Source organism: Carcharodon carcharias, chromosome 4 (assembly GCF_017639515.1).
Source record: "Carcharodon carcharias isolate sCarCar2 chromosome 4, sCarCar2.pri, whole genome shotgun sequence".
NCBI lineage: Eukaryota > Metazoa > Chordata > Chondrichthyes > Lamniformes > Lamnidae > Carcharodon > Carcharodon carcharias.
In genome coordinates, this window is record NC_054470.1 from 72,089,275 (window position 1) to 72,105,949 (window position 16,675).

General features: G+C 40.9%; 1 protein-coding gene across 1 annotated transcript in view; it reads right to left on the reverse strand.

Annotated features, from left to right (window-relative positions):
- The window catches only part of psip1a (PC4 and SFRS1 interacting protein 1a), a 42,084-nt gene extending 25,905 nt beyond the window's left edge, over positions 1-16,179 (reverse strand). Inside the window, exons 1-6 of the mRNA XM_041185428.1 lie at positions 15,965-16,179; positions 11,277-11,353; positions 10,026-10,164; positions 8,181-8,315; positions 3,944-4,015; positions 3,093-3,159 (exon numbers count right to left, since the gene is read on the reverse strand). Of these exons, the coding sequence (XP_041041362.1) occupies positions 3,093-3,159; positions 3,944-4,015; positions 8,181-8,315; positions 10,026-10,164; positions 11,277-11,353; positions 15,965-16,036 (562 nt within the window). The 5' untranslated portion in view covers positions 16,037-16,179. The remainder of the gene's footprint in view (positions 1-3,092; positions 3,160-3,943; positions 4,016-8,180; positions 8,316-10,025; positions 10,165-11,276; positions 11,354-15,964) is intronic.
- Positions 16,180-16,675: the final 496 nt, after the last annotated feature.

Here is a 16,675-nt window from a genome sequence, read left to right on the forward strand (position 1 = left end):
CTGATGGGCCCAGAACTGAAAGCAGCTCATTTTGAATGTGACTGTCCAGAGTGTGCTTTACCAGGGATAAAAACAAAAAACTGCGGATGCTGGAAATCCAAAACAAAAACAGAATTACCTGGAAAAACTCAGGTCTGGCAGCATCGGCGGAGAAGAAAAGAGTTGACGTTTCGAGTCCTCATGACCCTTCAACCAATTAAGTCCAGAAGGTGCTTAATTGGATGATGAGGTGTTGTTCCTCCAGTTTACGTTGGCTTCACTGGAACATTGCAGCAGGCATAGGACAGACGTGAACATGACAGCAGGATGGTGTGTTGAAATGGCATGCAACCAGAAGGTCAGAGACATGCTTGCGGAGCAGCGGACGCAGTAGATCAAACTGAAGGAGGTACAAGTGAAGCTTCACCTGAAAGGAGTGTTTGGGCCCTTGGACGGTGAGGAGTGAAGAGGTAAAGGGGCAGGTGTTGCACCTTCTGCGATTGCATGGGAAGGGGATGAGGTGTTGGGGTGACGGAGGAGTGGAACAGGGTGTCTCAGAGGGAACGGTCCCTACGGAATGCTGACAAGGGCGGAGGATGGAGGGGGATGTGTTTGGTGGTGGCATAATGCTGAAGTTTACGGAAATGGCACAGGATGATTATTTGAATGCGGAGGCTGGTGTGGTGAAAAGTGAGGACAAGGGGGACCCCATTGTGGTTCTGGGAGGGAGGGGACGGTGTGAGGGCCGAGGCACAGGAGATGCCCTCACACAGAGGCCCATTGTTTCATCCCTTTTTTATCCCATTTTTTAAAATCCTATTTTTCCCAACCACCACTGACATGGCCATTTTTCACTTGTTCCATGTTGTTCTTTTACACAATGCCTACCCTTGTTCTGCTATAATCATTGTTTTCTTATCTTTATGCCACTATTAGCACCTTTTTAAGCACTAAGCACTACCATTAACAATCCCATTGTCCTTTAGTTCATTACATCTTTGTCAATCCCTCCTTTGTCCCCACATATCGTTGGCCTTCTATCCAGTTCCATTTGCCCCACCCCCTTAAACAGTATAAATTTCATCACATTTACACTTCTCTTCAGCTCTGAAGAAGTCATACAGACTCAAAACCTTAACTTTGTTTTTCTCTCCCCACAGATGCTGTCAGACTTGCTGCGTTTTTCCAGCATTTACTGTTTTTGATACAAATTGCAAAATTGGTTATGACAGTTGTTTCAAGTTTCCCTTTGGAAATAGCTGTTTCCAATTTGAACAGCTCAGCCATTACCATTGGCTGTGTCATAATAATGTCAATAGCAGTCACTCACCTCATATCTTCAGTGACAAACTCATTCAAATCTGAAACCATTCCTGATCAAACAGCAATTAAATTCCATGGGTTCTGAGCTCATTTTTACTTAGCAACTAAAATGTATGACCTTAAAAAGGACATAGCTTCACTTTAGCAGAAAAATATTCTCCAAATACCCCAGCCCTCATAAAATATCCAATTTACTGATGAAAACAATGCTTTAGCTTCGTGATGTCACACGTTGCTGGACAAAGAATAAACACTTCCTCAGCCAGGCAGAGGGCGGTGGTGAAAGGGGATCTTTTTACACCACTATCATTCCCTACCTGGTTGAAACTGTTCTTACATTGAAGAAATTCTTTGACTCCACACTTCTTAGAAATAAGGAGGCGTTTTTTTGTGAACCCATAACCCAAAAGCCATGTCTGCCTTTTTGTGGGATACTTGAATATTTCTTGTTCCAGTCTTACTCAGGTTCTCTCCCTCACCCTTCTCATTCTAGTACACTGATGACTGTATTGCTGTCACTTCCTGATCTCAACCCAAATTGAAAAATAACAATAGTCACATGGTCTCTGTCTAATCCCTTTCTCGATTTCTCTATCTTCAATTCCAGGGTGGCTGTCAAATCCTATGAGCCCACTGACTCCCACAGAAGAGGGAGTGCGACTCCATTCCATCACTCTACATCACATCTGGTCTCACAAAGCCATCCTCCGCACCAATGCTTCCGATAGGTCTTCCTCCTTCCTCAACCAAAGATTCTCATTCATGATAGTTGACAGGGCCCTCTGCCACAAGCTCTAATCCCTGTACTGTTTCTCTCACCCATTTCCTTCCCTTCCAGAGTCACGATATAGTTCTCCTTGACCTCACCATCCACACCACCAGTCTCAACATTCAATGGATGATCATCCACCATCTCCAGTCTGATGTCATCACTTAACACTTCTTCCCCTCTCACTCCCCACCCCTTTTCACTATTTTCAGAAGAATGTTCCTTTCACAACCACCCCCGTCCACTTCCATTACCTCCAACAACCCCACCATTTCCTACAGCAGGAAATGCAACACCTGTCCTTTTACCTCCTTTCCCACCGTCCAGAGTCCCAAATACTCCTTCAATGTGGAGCACTTTACCCTGTACTTGTGTATTTGCTGTCCATGATGCAGTCCTCTCTACATTGGGCAGACCAAATGCAAGTCGGGTGATCATTTGCTAAACCCCTCTGATCAGTCCCCAAGTGTCACCCTGAGCTTCTGATCACTTGCCGTTTTAATTCTTTGTCCCACTCTGAACTCTGACTCCAGGCACCTGCACCATTCCAGTGAAATATACTGGAGACTTTACAGCCATCCAGGCTCAACACTGAGATCAATATTTTCAGATCATAACCACTGCTCCTATTCTTTCAGGCAGCAGGTGCTGGTAATGATTCTGTTCATTAAATCAAACCTGCTTTTCACTCCAGACTTTCCTTTCTGTTCTTTCCACTTCCCAACCCCACTTTCCCTGCACCTATACTTGTTTAAAACCTGTTACATCTGTAATGTTTTCCAGCCCTCACAAAAAGGCACCAGATTTGAAAAGTTAACTGTTTTTCTCTCTCCACAGAAGTTTTCAGGTATGAGTATTTCCAACATTTTTTGTTTATATTTAAGATGTCTGCAATATTTTGTCTTTTGTCAATTACATTTCTTCCTTGATTGGCAAATTTGCCACACTTTTGCAACACTTGGCCAATCTGTGTTAGTTCAACCAAGCTCTACTGAAAGTTTGGAAGAGATTACGTACGCACCTTGTTTCTTCCGCTTGGCACTCTGTTTTTCAGGTTCAGATTCTGAACCAACCTCTACTTGGTCAATCTAAATTTAAAAAAGTTTATACATTTCAGACTAAAAATGAACTCAGTCTTGAATAAACCTGCGAACAGGATATATGATGGGAACGCATTTTAATTTTCCCTGTATACTGTACGTGCAGGTATATATAGGAAGATAGTCTGTATTGGCCATGCACTGAAAGATCATCATCACACATCACAGATGAGTTATGATGCAACAGCTTTGCAGGTGGGAGGACTAATATATTGTTTCACAGAAAATAAGGTTTAAGTAAGACCCCATGTTCTGTGTGTTCCATAACTCAACTGTACTTCATGGTAAAGAACGAAGCAGAGGCCAGGCATCTCTTAGGAAGCAAAAAAGCAGGTTTACGTAAGATCTGACACCCCCATCCATTGATGAGCATATATGTCATCAGTGGAATGTAACTGATCAACAAACAAGGTTGGGTGGTCAGTGTGAACCCATTCTATGCACTAGATAGGTTTAGTTTGTCCGGACCAATCTCTGGAAGTAGTTTCATGCTAGGTCCTGGAACAACTCAGTCCAATGTAAACAGACACCAGAACAGCAGCATCCAATCAGTTCTGTAATGCAACAATTAATACTACATTTTAACATTTAAAGAACATGTTATACTAGATGAGTATATTTTAACCCACTCAAATGGATTTGACCAATAAGGCTAGATTTAGGTGCTGGTACTCAACATCAGAACCAGATTAGTGCTCACTGTTGACCCAAAAGACAGCACAGAAACTGGCAAATCCCTTTAGGTATTCGTACAAACCAATAAAACTTGTACCTTTCTCTTTCGTCCCCTCTTGGCACCTTTCTTTGGAGTCTGCACTACCGCAGTTTTCTTTGCAGAAGCGTCCTATTAAACAACAATAAGCCATCAAAATGGAACAAAGAACCCTCAAGCTTAAACATGCAGCAATTTAAATAAATTTCATTTCATGTTTTTCTTTAAATGCACTCTCTTGGGGGCATAAACAAACCGAGACCTAGGATTCCAGGGAAGAACAAGGTATTTACTTCAAGCATTACATAAGCCACCTCAAATTCTAGGATCAGATACAGACACAAGTTAAAGCTCCCCAGCAGAGGATTTGCCTGCTCAAATGCAATAGATTGGAAAGCAACAGGTTTGTGGTGAGAGTGTGCTTAAATGGACATGATTCACAGCTTCACCTCTGGGAACAAGAGAAGAATTATGCATTTCACCCAAAATATCAAGCGGCAGAATCCTAATCTCAGATGATGCTTCAGACCACTTAGTGGCAACAAGAGGATGGCAACCACAGAAGACCCACTGTTGCATGCTACAAACCTCATTGCAGGGACATTGAGGCACAACTTCATTTTTGGAGCTGGGTGAACAAATCAGAGGGTTAGTTTGGCATATTAATCTATTTACTATGGAACTACCAAGTTGGTCTGAAGTGGGTAACATCCCGGAAGGATGAAAAATAACAGGAGACTATCATATGAAATCTGGATTAAAGTGGAACTTTCCAAATCTAATTTAAAGAGCGATATCATAGTGTTGATAATCCAAAGGTCTGGGTTAAATCAAGAGAATACAGGTTCACATCCCACTGCGGCAGTCTGAGAACTTGAATTCAATTTAGAAAATCTGGAAATAAAAACCTGATACTTAGTGACCTTGAAGCTGTTGGCTTTAGTAAATTAGCTGGGTTTTTATGACAATCCCTTTAAAAAGAAAACCTGCTGCCCTTAACTATTCTGGACGAGGTGTAATTTCAGTTGTACTCTTAACTGCCCTCTGAAGTGGCCTAGCAAGTTTCATAGTTGTATCAAACTGCAACAAAGAATAAATCAAGAGTCACTACCAGGTCTTCAGTGTAACTAAGAGGAACAATAAATGCCAGCCATACTAGCGACACTTACATCCAGTGAATTAATAAATTAAAAGAGAACCCTGGCAGTACCGAAATTTTAGTTTAAATTTGCACAGTTCAGTAATACTCTAGGCCTGTCATAAAGGCAATTACAATGCAAAAAAAAGCTGCATTTAAACTTTCCTGGTGAAGTGTGTGCTGGATTACTCGAGGGGACAGATAACTGGAATTTGGATATTTCACTGTTTGTTAATGTGTAAGTTTAAAAATATTTAAAATATACCAGAGAAGTCACTACAAGAGGACTAATGGATCTTACCTAGAATAGATTAGTCAGATATTATCAGGTTTATTACTTAATAAACTATCGAGACTACGTCAAGACTCATATCATACAGTTCTCTTGCAAACAGCCAAACTTTCCACACCCTCAACTACAAACTAACTTATCCAAACTTCCACTGCCCACTTTGTTCCAGATCTTGCTTTCTCACCATCCTATATCCCGTAACTTTTCACTTTATACATTAATGATCTAGATGAAGGAACTGAGGGCATCATGGCTAAGTTTGCAGATGATACAAAGATAGGTGGAGGGACAGGTAGTTTTGGAGATGCGGGGAGGCTGCAGAAGGATTTGGATAAGTTAGGAGAATGGGCAAAGAAGTGGCAGATGGTATACAATGTGGGGAAGCGTGAGGTCATGCACTTTGGTAGGAAGAATAGAGGCATAGACTATTTTCTAAATGGGGAGAGAATTCAGAAATCTGGAGTGCAAGGGGACTTGGGAGTCGTAGTCCAGGATTCTAAGGTTAACTTGCAGGTTGAGTCGATAGTTAGGAAGGCAAATGCAATGTTGGCATTTATTTCTAGAGGACTAGAATATAAAAGCAGGGATGTACTGCTGAGGCTTTATATGGCTCTGGTCAGACTACATTTAGAATATTGTGAGCAATTTTGGGCCTCGTATCTCAGGAAGGATGTGCTGGCCCTGGAGACGGTCCAGAGGAGGTTCACGAGAACGATCCCAGGAATGAAAGGCTTAACATACGAGGAACCTTTGAGGACTCTGGGTCTATACTCGATGGAGTTTAGAAGGATGAGGGGGGATCTGATTGAAACTTACAAAATACTGAAAGGCCTAGACAGAGTGGACGTGGGGAAGATGTTTCCATTAGTAGGAGAGACTAGGACCCGAGGGCACAGCCTCAGAGTAAAGGGAAGACCTTTTAGAACGAAGATGAGGAGAAACTTCTTTAGCCAGAGAGTGGTGAATCTGTGGAATTCATTGCCACAGAAGGCAGTGGAGGCCAGGTCATTGATTGTATTTGAGACTCAGATAAATAGGTTCTTGATTGGTAAGGGGATCAAAGGTTACTGAGAGGGGGCGGGAGAATGGGGTTGAGAAACTTATCAGCCATGATTGAATGGTGGAGCAGACTCCATGGGCCGAATGGCCTAATTTCTGCTCCAATGTCTTATGGTAACCTCCATTGGATCCTGGTCTCTAAACACACAAAACAAAGTCCTGACTTATATTGAAAGTCTTCCACAGCTTCATCCCAAACTATCTGCAACTTCTTCCTACGTCGCAACATTACTGGCCTGACTCGAGGTAAGGGTAGATAGTACTAACTGTCGCCATGTTCTTCAGAAGACTGCAAGTGTTAGACCCCTGTTCAAAAAGGAGAGAGGATAAAGCCTGGCAATTACAGGTCAGACACCATAACGTCATTGTACGGGAACTTGAAGAGACAATAATCCAGGACAAAATTATCACGTGGGAAATATAGGTTAATAATTAACAGGTTACTTGGATTTGTTAAAGGCAAATTGTATTTGCATGACTTGACAATTTCTTTGAAGGCTAATGTTGTGAATACAGACTTTCAAAAAACATTTGATAAAATACTTCATAATAGACCTGTTAGCAAAATAGAAGCCCATGGAATTAAAGAATTAAAATGTCAGTAGCAATACACAATCGGTTACGGTAAAGAAAACAGTAGTGGTGATCAGTTGTTTTTCTAGAGCGCTGTAAAGTATATACAGTGGTGTCCCTCATTACAACTGCTGCTCTTTTTGATGTATATTGATGAACTTGAGTATACAGGGCATAAATTAAAAGTTTGCAGATGACATAAAACTTGGAAAGTGGCAAATAATGTGGAGGATACCAACAGACTTGAGGACACAAACTAGGTTAAATGCACACACACACAGCAGATGAAATTTAACACAGTGGTGCAGAGTGCTGCATTTTGGTATGAAGAATAAGGGAAGGCAATTTAAACAAAACAGTACAATTTTAAAGAGTGCAGGAGCAGACCCCTAAAGGTATACTCACACAAATTTTTGACTTTGGAAGCAAAGGTTGCAAAGGCTATTAAAAGAAGCAAACAGGATTCTTCACTTTATAACAGAGGCTTAAGAGTGACAAAACAAAGTTATATTAAACCTTCATAAATGACCGATTGGACCCCAGCTGGAATACTCTATCCAATTCTGCACCACAGTTTAGGAAGGCATAAAGGCTCAGAGATTTACTAGAAATATACTAAAGATTCATAACAAGTTACTGGGTGAAACCAAAGAAACTGGGTTCCTCTCCAGAGCCACAAGCTTAATGAGATATTTTTGATAAAAGTAAATAAGATTTGCAAAGCTACAGGGAAAGAGCATTGAGTAGGACTAATGGTTAGCTCATTCAAAGACCATGTTCTAGGCATGATGGACCGAAGCCCTCCTTTTGTGTTGTATCATTCTATGGTTCTAGGTTCTCTCCATCCTGTCAGAGCATTCAGTCATTTTGGTCTCACCCACTGAAAGTGCTTCCATGAACTTTTTTCCTTTTGTCACTTCTCTAACCTTAAGAACCTTATTTGGCTTGGTGTCAATTCTTGTCTGATTACCCTCGTTGAAAGACCTTGGAATGTTTTTCTATGTTAAAGGCACTAGATAAGTTATTCTGATGGATATTAGAAATGAAAACATTCAAACTGCCAGGAACTAAGTCTTACCTACACGAGTAGTCTGAAACAGCCAAAGAGAGAGAGAGAGACAGGAAACCATGCAAAATATAGTAAAAACGTAACACCAAACACTGTGCCCTTTAATTCATATTCGTAAGTGCAGACTGTCGCACACAATGATCATTTGATGATACAGACTACTTACTTCATCACTATGCTTATCGAACTCTGGTGAACTGACAACGTCAGACTCTTCTTTTCCCAGATTTGAACCACCTGTTTCCTTCCCCTCTTCAGCATCTTTGTCAGTTGACAACTTGCGAGCTCTTTTATTAGAACCCTAAAAAGACCCCCAGATATTGTAAATAGTTAATACACACTGCAGGAACAAGTTTCAATCACCACCCCCCTCCATCCCACCAGATGTTATGCATTGCTAGTCAGAGTAGTGTGCCAATGTTGGATTCCTCTGATGATTCAGTGACCACTGAGCCACAAAGGTCACGGAAAATCAAAAAGTTTTAAACACAATCTGTCCAGTTAACAGAGGCAGCAGCAAAGGCGGGGGCGCTTGGGGAGGACGGGGGTGGAAAGAGAATGTCATTACTAACCATCCAGCATTCACTCTCCAAGTGCACATGAAGAACAGCCATTTGGCAGAAGGCGCTAAAGAGCAGTTGGCATCTTACAAGAGAAAGCATGCTCGAAAGAGCGGGAATGCAGTGAAGGGACAAATTTCGATAATCTGTATAAAGAAAGTAATGTCACTATGAAAGTAAATACAGGTTTAGTGCACAAAATACTAGAATGTTGCTCAGAATATACCCATTAAATGTACCCAATTAAACAGTACTTTCCATACTGCAAAGCAATGCAGGCTCTGAAGTCCAATATTTCTCCACCAGTAAGAAATTAAATTTTAACATATCACTTAAGTAGACCCTGTTGCCCCTCTTGCATTTAATTTACAAAACAGTGATTTCATCAACTATAGTAAGTGAGATAGGATCACTGCCTCATTAAATCTGAAAAGCAATTTGGCGTAAATAGTAATGCATTATGTGGCATCAGACCAAGGCATTATGCGGTGCAAGGCGTAATTCAGGTTTACAATGCTTGTTTATAAATACACAAAGCATGGCGAATGAGGTTGGCAGTTGCAAATAGGTACAGGGAATATGATATAATGATAAGGCCTGTCTCAAGTAAGAACAGGACTGGGTACTAATTATTCCTGGGTGTGCAGTTGATGTGGTGTACTCGGACTTCCAAAAAGCTTTTGATGAAGTGCAAGACAACATCAGCTAGTCAGCAAAGTTAGAGTCCATGGAATAAAAGTGATAGTTGCAGCATGGATACAAAACTGGCTGAGTAATAGGAAACAAGAGTACTAGTGAACTTTTGTTTTTTGGACTGGAGGAAGGAATATAGTGGAGTTTCTCAGCACTTGGTGTTGGGCCCTTGCTTTTCTTGCTTTACATTAATGACTTATACTTGGGTTATAGTGCACAATTACAAAATTTGCAGGTGGCAAAATTTGTCAGGATTGTGAATGGAGGAGGATAATGACAGACTTCAAGAAGGCATAGACAAGCTGGTGGAATGGACAGACAATGGCAGATGAAATTTAATGCAGAGAAGTGTGAAGCGATTCATTTTGGTAGAAAGAAAGAGAACAGACAACATAAAGTAAAAGATACAATTCTAAAAAGGGTGCAGCAACAGCGGGACCGAGGGCATACGTGCACAAATCATTGAAGATGGCAGAGCAGGTTAGTTAATAAAGCATATGGGATCCTGGGCTTTATAAATAGGGAATAAAGTAATTTGTCAAAACATACAAGAACTTGTTTTGCCTCATCAGTTACACCATTATAATTAATGCTCAACCAGCCTCGTCACTCTTGGAACTGGAGGACAGACAGGGTTAACCAATCTCCTTCCATTTCCTTATACAGCAACTCAATGGTGTACGTTGATAACAGTAAGTTTCATGCCTATTTTCTGTTACTTGCTTTTATGTCTTGCACCAATTAATTGCTGAACGTACCTGTTGTCCTAGAAATTTGACAGTAGGATTATTTTCAACTTCCCACAGTCCTTCGTTAAAACCTTTTCTTTTGTTGGGTTTCCCGTACTTCTCCTTGTTTTCTTCATATGGATAAATGTCTCGTGGACCCAAATAGGCACTGAAAAGTTTTGAAAAATTAAAGTATGCTCAGCTTTGACATTTTCTAGGTCAGAGCCAAATCTTTCAGTACAAGTGTCTACCTTATGCCACACAAAACTATACAATATAAAATTCATAAATGGAAGGGAATTGTCAGCAACTATTACTTTTCCACACATCTTGTTGCTAATCTTGTTATTAACAAACATTTAGGAGCCAGCTGTGGCTCACCAATAGCACCCTTACCTTGGGGTCAGAAGATAGTGGATCCAAAGCCATTCCAGACTTGATCACATAAGAGAAGCTGACCAACATTTCACACCTTTCAAGAGGTTGATTTAAGGTGAGACATTAATTCACAGTTCCATTGGCCCTCTCAGGTGGGCATCAAATAGCAATTTAGGATTTTTTTTTTTTAAAAAGAGCATGGGCGTCCTACCGTCTCAACCTACAACTATCTGATCATTATCGCATTGTTGCTATGTTTCCTACATTACAACAGTATCTACATTTTAACAGTACTTCATTGGCTTAAAGATTTGGGATGCCGTGAAAGACACAAAGTTAATGCAAGTTCTTTCTTTACCAGTTCATTGGAATTTTGAGTGTAAATCTCTCCATCTCACAGCAATGATTACATTTTATTAAATGCTTCAACAGCTAACTGCCAATGTGATTAGCAGGGAAATTTCATACTAACGTTACTGTACCAAATATCTCCATCAACAAACCTACTCAGAGGTACACAAAGAGGCTTTAAAATTATTTTAGAAGAAAGGCAGAAAGAAAAAGGACTTCCATTTATAAATAGCGACTTTCATGACATCATGATGTCTACTCAGGGGGTATTTAGGGCCTCAGTTTGATGTCTCATCTGAAAGACAGCACCAACAGGTATCAGCCTACTTCACGTAGGACTTGAGCCCACTACTTTCATACTCAAGGCCAAAACACTATCACTTGAGCAATGCATTTAGTTTTATAGAAGACACCAAACTTAACAATAAGGGGGCATCCATGTGTGATATTACTTGTTTCCCTTTAAAGTGGATGAGTGTGTGAATTCTGGCTTGACAGACAATCAAGATCTCAAATTAATTTATGTAATGAATACCAAAAATCACTACTTACGTCTCATGAGTTCCAAAGAAGAAAATGGGATATTTATTTGTTGAAGATTTTACTGCTCCATCAGCAAAATCATCAATCTGAAGAAACAAAAAGACATTTCCTTTACTTATCAGATTACAAGCTGAGAACGCCTGTGATAATAGTAGTTTGCCACAAAGCTAGAAACAACTCAAAAGTATTTTATCGATGGATGATTAAAGGAAAAGAAACAAAATATCTATTCAAGAGTACAGTAGATCAGAGCTTTCTGAACCATTCTTGCATTTTTCAGGCTTGGTTCCAATTGGATAATGGTGTACGGTTGAAATTCTCCTCAATTCTCAAAGCTTTCCAGCTCACCCCAGTTAAATCTACAGATTTCCTGTGCCCAAAGTAACTATTAATGCAACAAAGCAGAACAAAAGGTTACCTTTAGGCTTCTGGACTTCAACTGCAGCCAGAGGAAATTCCTTTGTTGTTATCAAGTCAATATCCAAAATGGGTGGTATAACCCAGGAGACAGAGTAAAGTATGTGCCAAAAGTTTAAATAAAATCATTTCTGGGATATGGGCATCACCAACAAGGCCAGCATTTATTGCTGATTCCTAGTGCAATTGTGCAGGTGATGGTGGTGCCTTATTCTTGGACTGGTACAGTTCATGTGGAGAAGCTACCCCCATAGTGTTGCTAGATAGAGAGTTCCAGGATTTTGACCTAGTAACCATGAAGGAATGGCAATGCATGTCTAAATCAGGATGATGGAAGGTGCTGGTGTACCCATGCACTAGCTGCCCTTGTCCTTCTAGAGGGTGGATGTCACAGGTTTGAGGGGTGCTGTCAAAATATGAGTCCTGCAGTAGGTTAGACACTTCACCTCCAAAACCAGGATTCAAATCCAATCCAGACTAATACAATGAAAGTTTCTTCTGTCTACTGGCTGCAAGGGTCATATTGTGAGATGAGCCTGAGCAGTCTCAGTTTAATTCTTACTAGATTATGCAATAGAAAATGGCTCCTAGTTTAGCACTAAGCCTCAATCTCCCTCAGAATAGATGCTGGATTTATAAAGGAAGTTACATTGGTGGCAATGGGGCAAAGAAGCAGCAGCTTTATGCAGGCTTGAATAATCTTGTAGAATGTTGAACTTCATCTGTCAATTAATTGTCCAGTAAGTTCAACAGGTAGGTATGAGGTGGTATATTTGGTGGGAGGAATGGGGCGTCACTTATTACTTGGAGGTTGCAAGTCTGGGTGGGGTCAGGGAACAGAGGGATCTTGGAATGAAGGTGCACCAATGAGTGAAAGCTGCACCACATGTTAGTAAGGGCAATTTTTTTTTAAAAAGCAAACCAAAATTAGGCTTTAGGAATTCATAAAGTCAGGAAGTTAGGCTAAACCTGCACTGAACCTGCAATTGATTAGACCATACTTAATACTGAATGCAGTTCTGGTTGACATGTTATAAAAAGGACAGAGGCACTGGAGATGGTGTGCGCAGAGAAGATTTAGAAGGATGATACCAGAAATGTGTGGCCCTGCATAGCAGGAAAGGTTTGATAGGCTGGATCTTTCTTCCCTTGAAAAAGGCAGCTGAATGGTGACCTAAAGGTCTTTAAAATGATGAAAGGTTTTAATAGAGTGGATACAGAGAGAATGTTATAAAGGATGTTAAAGCAGAGCATTTAGAAATACATAATATAATCAAGCAGAGTCAGCTTCATGAAGGGGAAATCATGCCCGACAAATTTAATAGAATTCTGAGGTAACAAGCAGGGTAGATAAAGGGGAACCAGTAGATGTAATATATTTGGATTTCCAAAAGTTGTTCAATAAGGAATCGCACATAAGGCTACTTAATAAGAGCCCATGGTATTGGGGGTAATATATTAGCATAGATAGAGGATTGGCTAACTAATAGAAGACAGAGCGTTGGGATAAGGGGGACATTTCAGGATGGCAACTTGTAACCAGTGGAATGGAACAGTGTGGAGGCCACAATTATTTACAATATATATTAATGACTTGGATGAGGGAAGTGAATGTACTATCGCCAAGTTTGCAGGTGACACAAAAATAGGTGGGAAAGCAAGTGGTGAGGATGACAGTCTGCAGAGGGATATAGACAGGTTAAGTGAGTGGGCAAAAACTTAGCAGATGGAATATAATGTTGGAAGTTTGAGGTTAAGCACTTTGGAAGGAAGAATAGAGGAGCTGAATATTATTTAAATGGAGAAAGACTGTAGAAAGCTGCAGCACAGAGGGATTTGGGGGGTCCTCGTGAGTGAATCACAAAAAAGCATACAAGTTCAGCAGGTAATAGGGAAGACAAATGGAATGCTGGCCTTTATTTCAAAGGGAACGGAGTATAAAAATAAGGAATTTTTGTTAACACTATACAACGCACTAGTTAAACCATATCTAGAATACTGTGAACAGTTCGGGTTGGAGACAATTCAGACAAGATTCACTAGGTTGATTCCAGGGATGGAGGGATTTTGTGAGGATAAGTTGTGCCTGTACTCATTGGCATTTAGAAGAATGAGAGGCGACCTTATTGAAACACATGAGATTCTTAGGGGGCTTGACAGGGTAGTTGCTGAGAGACTGTTTCCCCTTGTGGGAGAGTATAGGACCAGAGGGCATAATCTCAGAGTAAGGGGTCGCCCTTTTAAGACAGAGACGAGGAAAAATTTCTTCTCTCAGAGGGTAGTGAACCTGTGGAATTCTTTATCACGGAGGGCTATAGAGACTGGGTTGTTAAGTATATTCAAGGCTGACATAGGCAGGTTTTTAATTAGTAAGGGAATCAAGGGTTATGGGGAAAAGGCAGGAAAGTGGAATTGAGGGTTATCAGATCAGCCATGATCTCATTGAATGGCGGAGCAACTCAATGTGCCAAATGGCCTGCTTCTAGCTCCTACGCCTTATAGTATTATGGAAAGAGCATAACTAGAGCCAAATAAGATAGTCACCAAGAAATATAATATGCAGTTCAGAAGAACCTTCTTTATCCAAATATTTCCAAGAATTTTGAACTCAAACACCACAGGGAGTGGTTAAATGCATTTATTGAGGGGAAACTAGGCAAGCATGAGGGGAAAGGGTACAGATGGTTATGATAGTATGTTTAGATGAGGGAAGATAGGGGAGGCTCGAATGGAACCTAAACACCAGCATGGACTGGTTGAGCCGAATGGCTCTTTTCTGTGCCATATATCCTATGTCAGCTACTTAGCTGTGCCATACCTACCTGGGACTGCTTCATGCTGAAATGGGAAGAGTCCCATTGTGCTCACTGACATGAAGGATGGGGCAAAGAACTCAACTAAGATATAAAGATCCAGAATGTAGCCAGAACTCTCTGTAGTGAACTACAAACTCTTGCATTCCCAGTGACTCACCTTGATGTAGGCAGCAGCTTATATTTTGATATGACAATTGTTATGCTATTGCAATATGGTCCCAATGGTTCTATTCTCAATGATGCTTCCTCAAGGGCAAGAGTTCATCCAATACCCCCAAGGAAATTCTAAAATCAGTCAAATCCAGTGCCAGAACAAACCAGACAGTAATCACAACCAGAGTGCTGTCTCCAGGAGCACAAGTTCCTGGCATCACTAAATTTGTAGTTTCAGTAGATCAAAGTTCAGCATATTGAGCTCCCACTTAACAACACTAGAGTTATCAAACAGGCTATGGTCCAGGAAACTTTGAGACAGTAAGATTTTACAGTAGATAGTGCAAAGTAATAGTAATGTTAACATGGGAAAAGAGAATATCATCCAGGGTTTTGTTTTAGGGGTTAGGCAACTCAATTGAGAATTCTCAGATCTGCTCCATTGAAAGCAAATTAGCCTGGAGTACAGGTTACATTCTCTTTAATCCACATAAAGAGAATAATCAGTTAATCCATAATATTTTATTTCCCTTAGTCTCCTCAAGCCCCAAACTGTTTTGCAAGGGTGTATTTACACTCACTGGTCCAGCAACAGGACCGTTTGCCAGTATTGTTTGTGATGCTAACTTTCAAAAGTTTTCAAATATTCAAATATTTAATATGGAATCAAAACAACACAGTATTGCACACCACTTGCGAGTTGTGGTACCACAAATGTAACACATGACAGGAACAGTTTCGATTGTCTCGACACTATTGAGGCAAGAATAGATGAATCAAAAGACAAAGAGCCTCGATGTTTTAAAACAACAGTCTATAGGAAGAACACTAAAGGAACGCTAAGGAAATAATGGTTTATTAGATGAATAAGTAAGATTGCTTTGGCGGTGTGGTTGCTGAATCAATTCTTTTTATCTGGAATATACAACTGCCTATTTTGATGAAACAAATGCGAACAGAAACACCACCCAATTTTTAATCTGTAGTGCAGCAAGTTAACAGAACTCCACGTGCACACTGAGATTTCCATTTATTTCAGCACCCCGCCTCCTTCTTCAACAGCAGAGACAATTCTGCAAGCGTGTACTGGGGTTAGTAAAATACATGCACGCTGAAAGTGCCTTTAAAAAGTCTGTAACTCACACAAATAAAGACTTGTTCTGCTTTCTCAGAAGGGCTTTCTGAGCATGCATCTTGCGGCTCGCATAAATTCAGCAAAAAAAATGTTTTTGAACGGTGCAAACACTACAATGACAAACAGGCCGCCAGCCTGGAGTTGCATTTCGCCTTTCTCCCCCATGTATCACTCACCCTGGCAGGCCAGTGAGGATAACCCTTCATCTTGGCAAAGATCAACTCTCCGGCTTTATACTCGCGAGTCATGGCCTCTTCGGGATGGAATGAAAATGCGCCGCCAACCTTCTCAAATACAGAAAGAGGCCTCGGTCACTACTTTTTGCTGCTGCCGCCTTTGCTTTTGCTCGCGAATGCAGGCGAGGATAAAGCGCGTGCTCTGCCCGGGGACGTTCTATTCGCCTGTAGCCCCGGAGCGCGCGTTCTGCCCGGCTACGTTCCAACCGCTTCCAGAGCCTGAGCGCGCACGCAGCTGCAGCCCTACTCTCTCTCCCGCGCTGTCTGGTAGCGACTGCACCAAGCAAAGCGGGGGTACTACTTACCTTACACGCAGCGTTGCAAATTAGTGGATTTCTTTGAGAAAAGACATTATCAAATATGGTTTAAAATGTATACATTTTAAAGAAAAATTATGTGTTAGGAAGTGAGGAAGGATTTTGCACAATGATTAGTTTTTATTTCTGCCTCTCTCCCCATACTCACATGGTATTCCCATCATGTCAATTTTAAAAATAAGCATCTGTTGCAGGTGCTCCTGGTTTGGGATTTTGCATCAATGGACTGAACTTCTCAAGATAATTACCGGCTAGGAAGATTATTTGGCCCATAGTAGTTCATCTACCCACAAAGACTCTGCTGCAACATCTATTTTGTTCTGACTGCATTCAG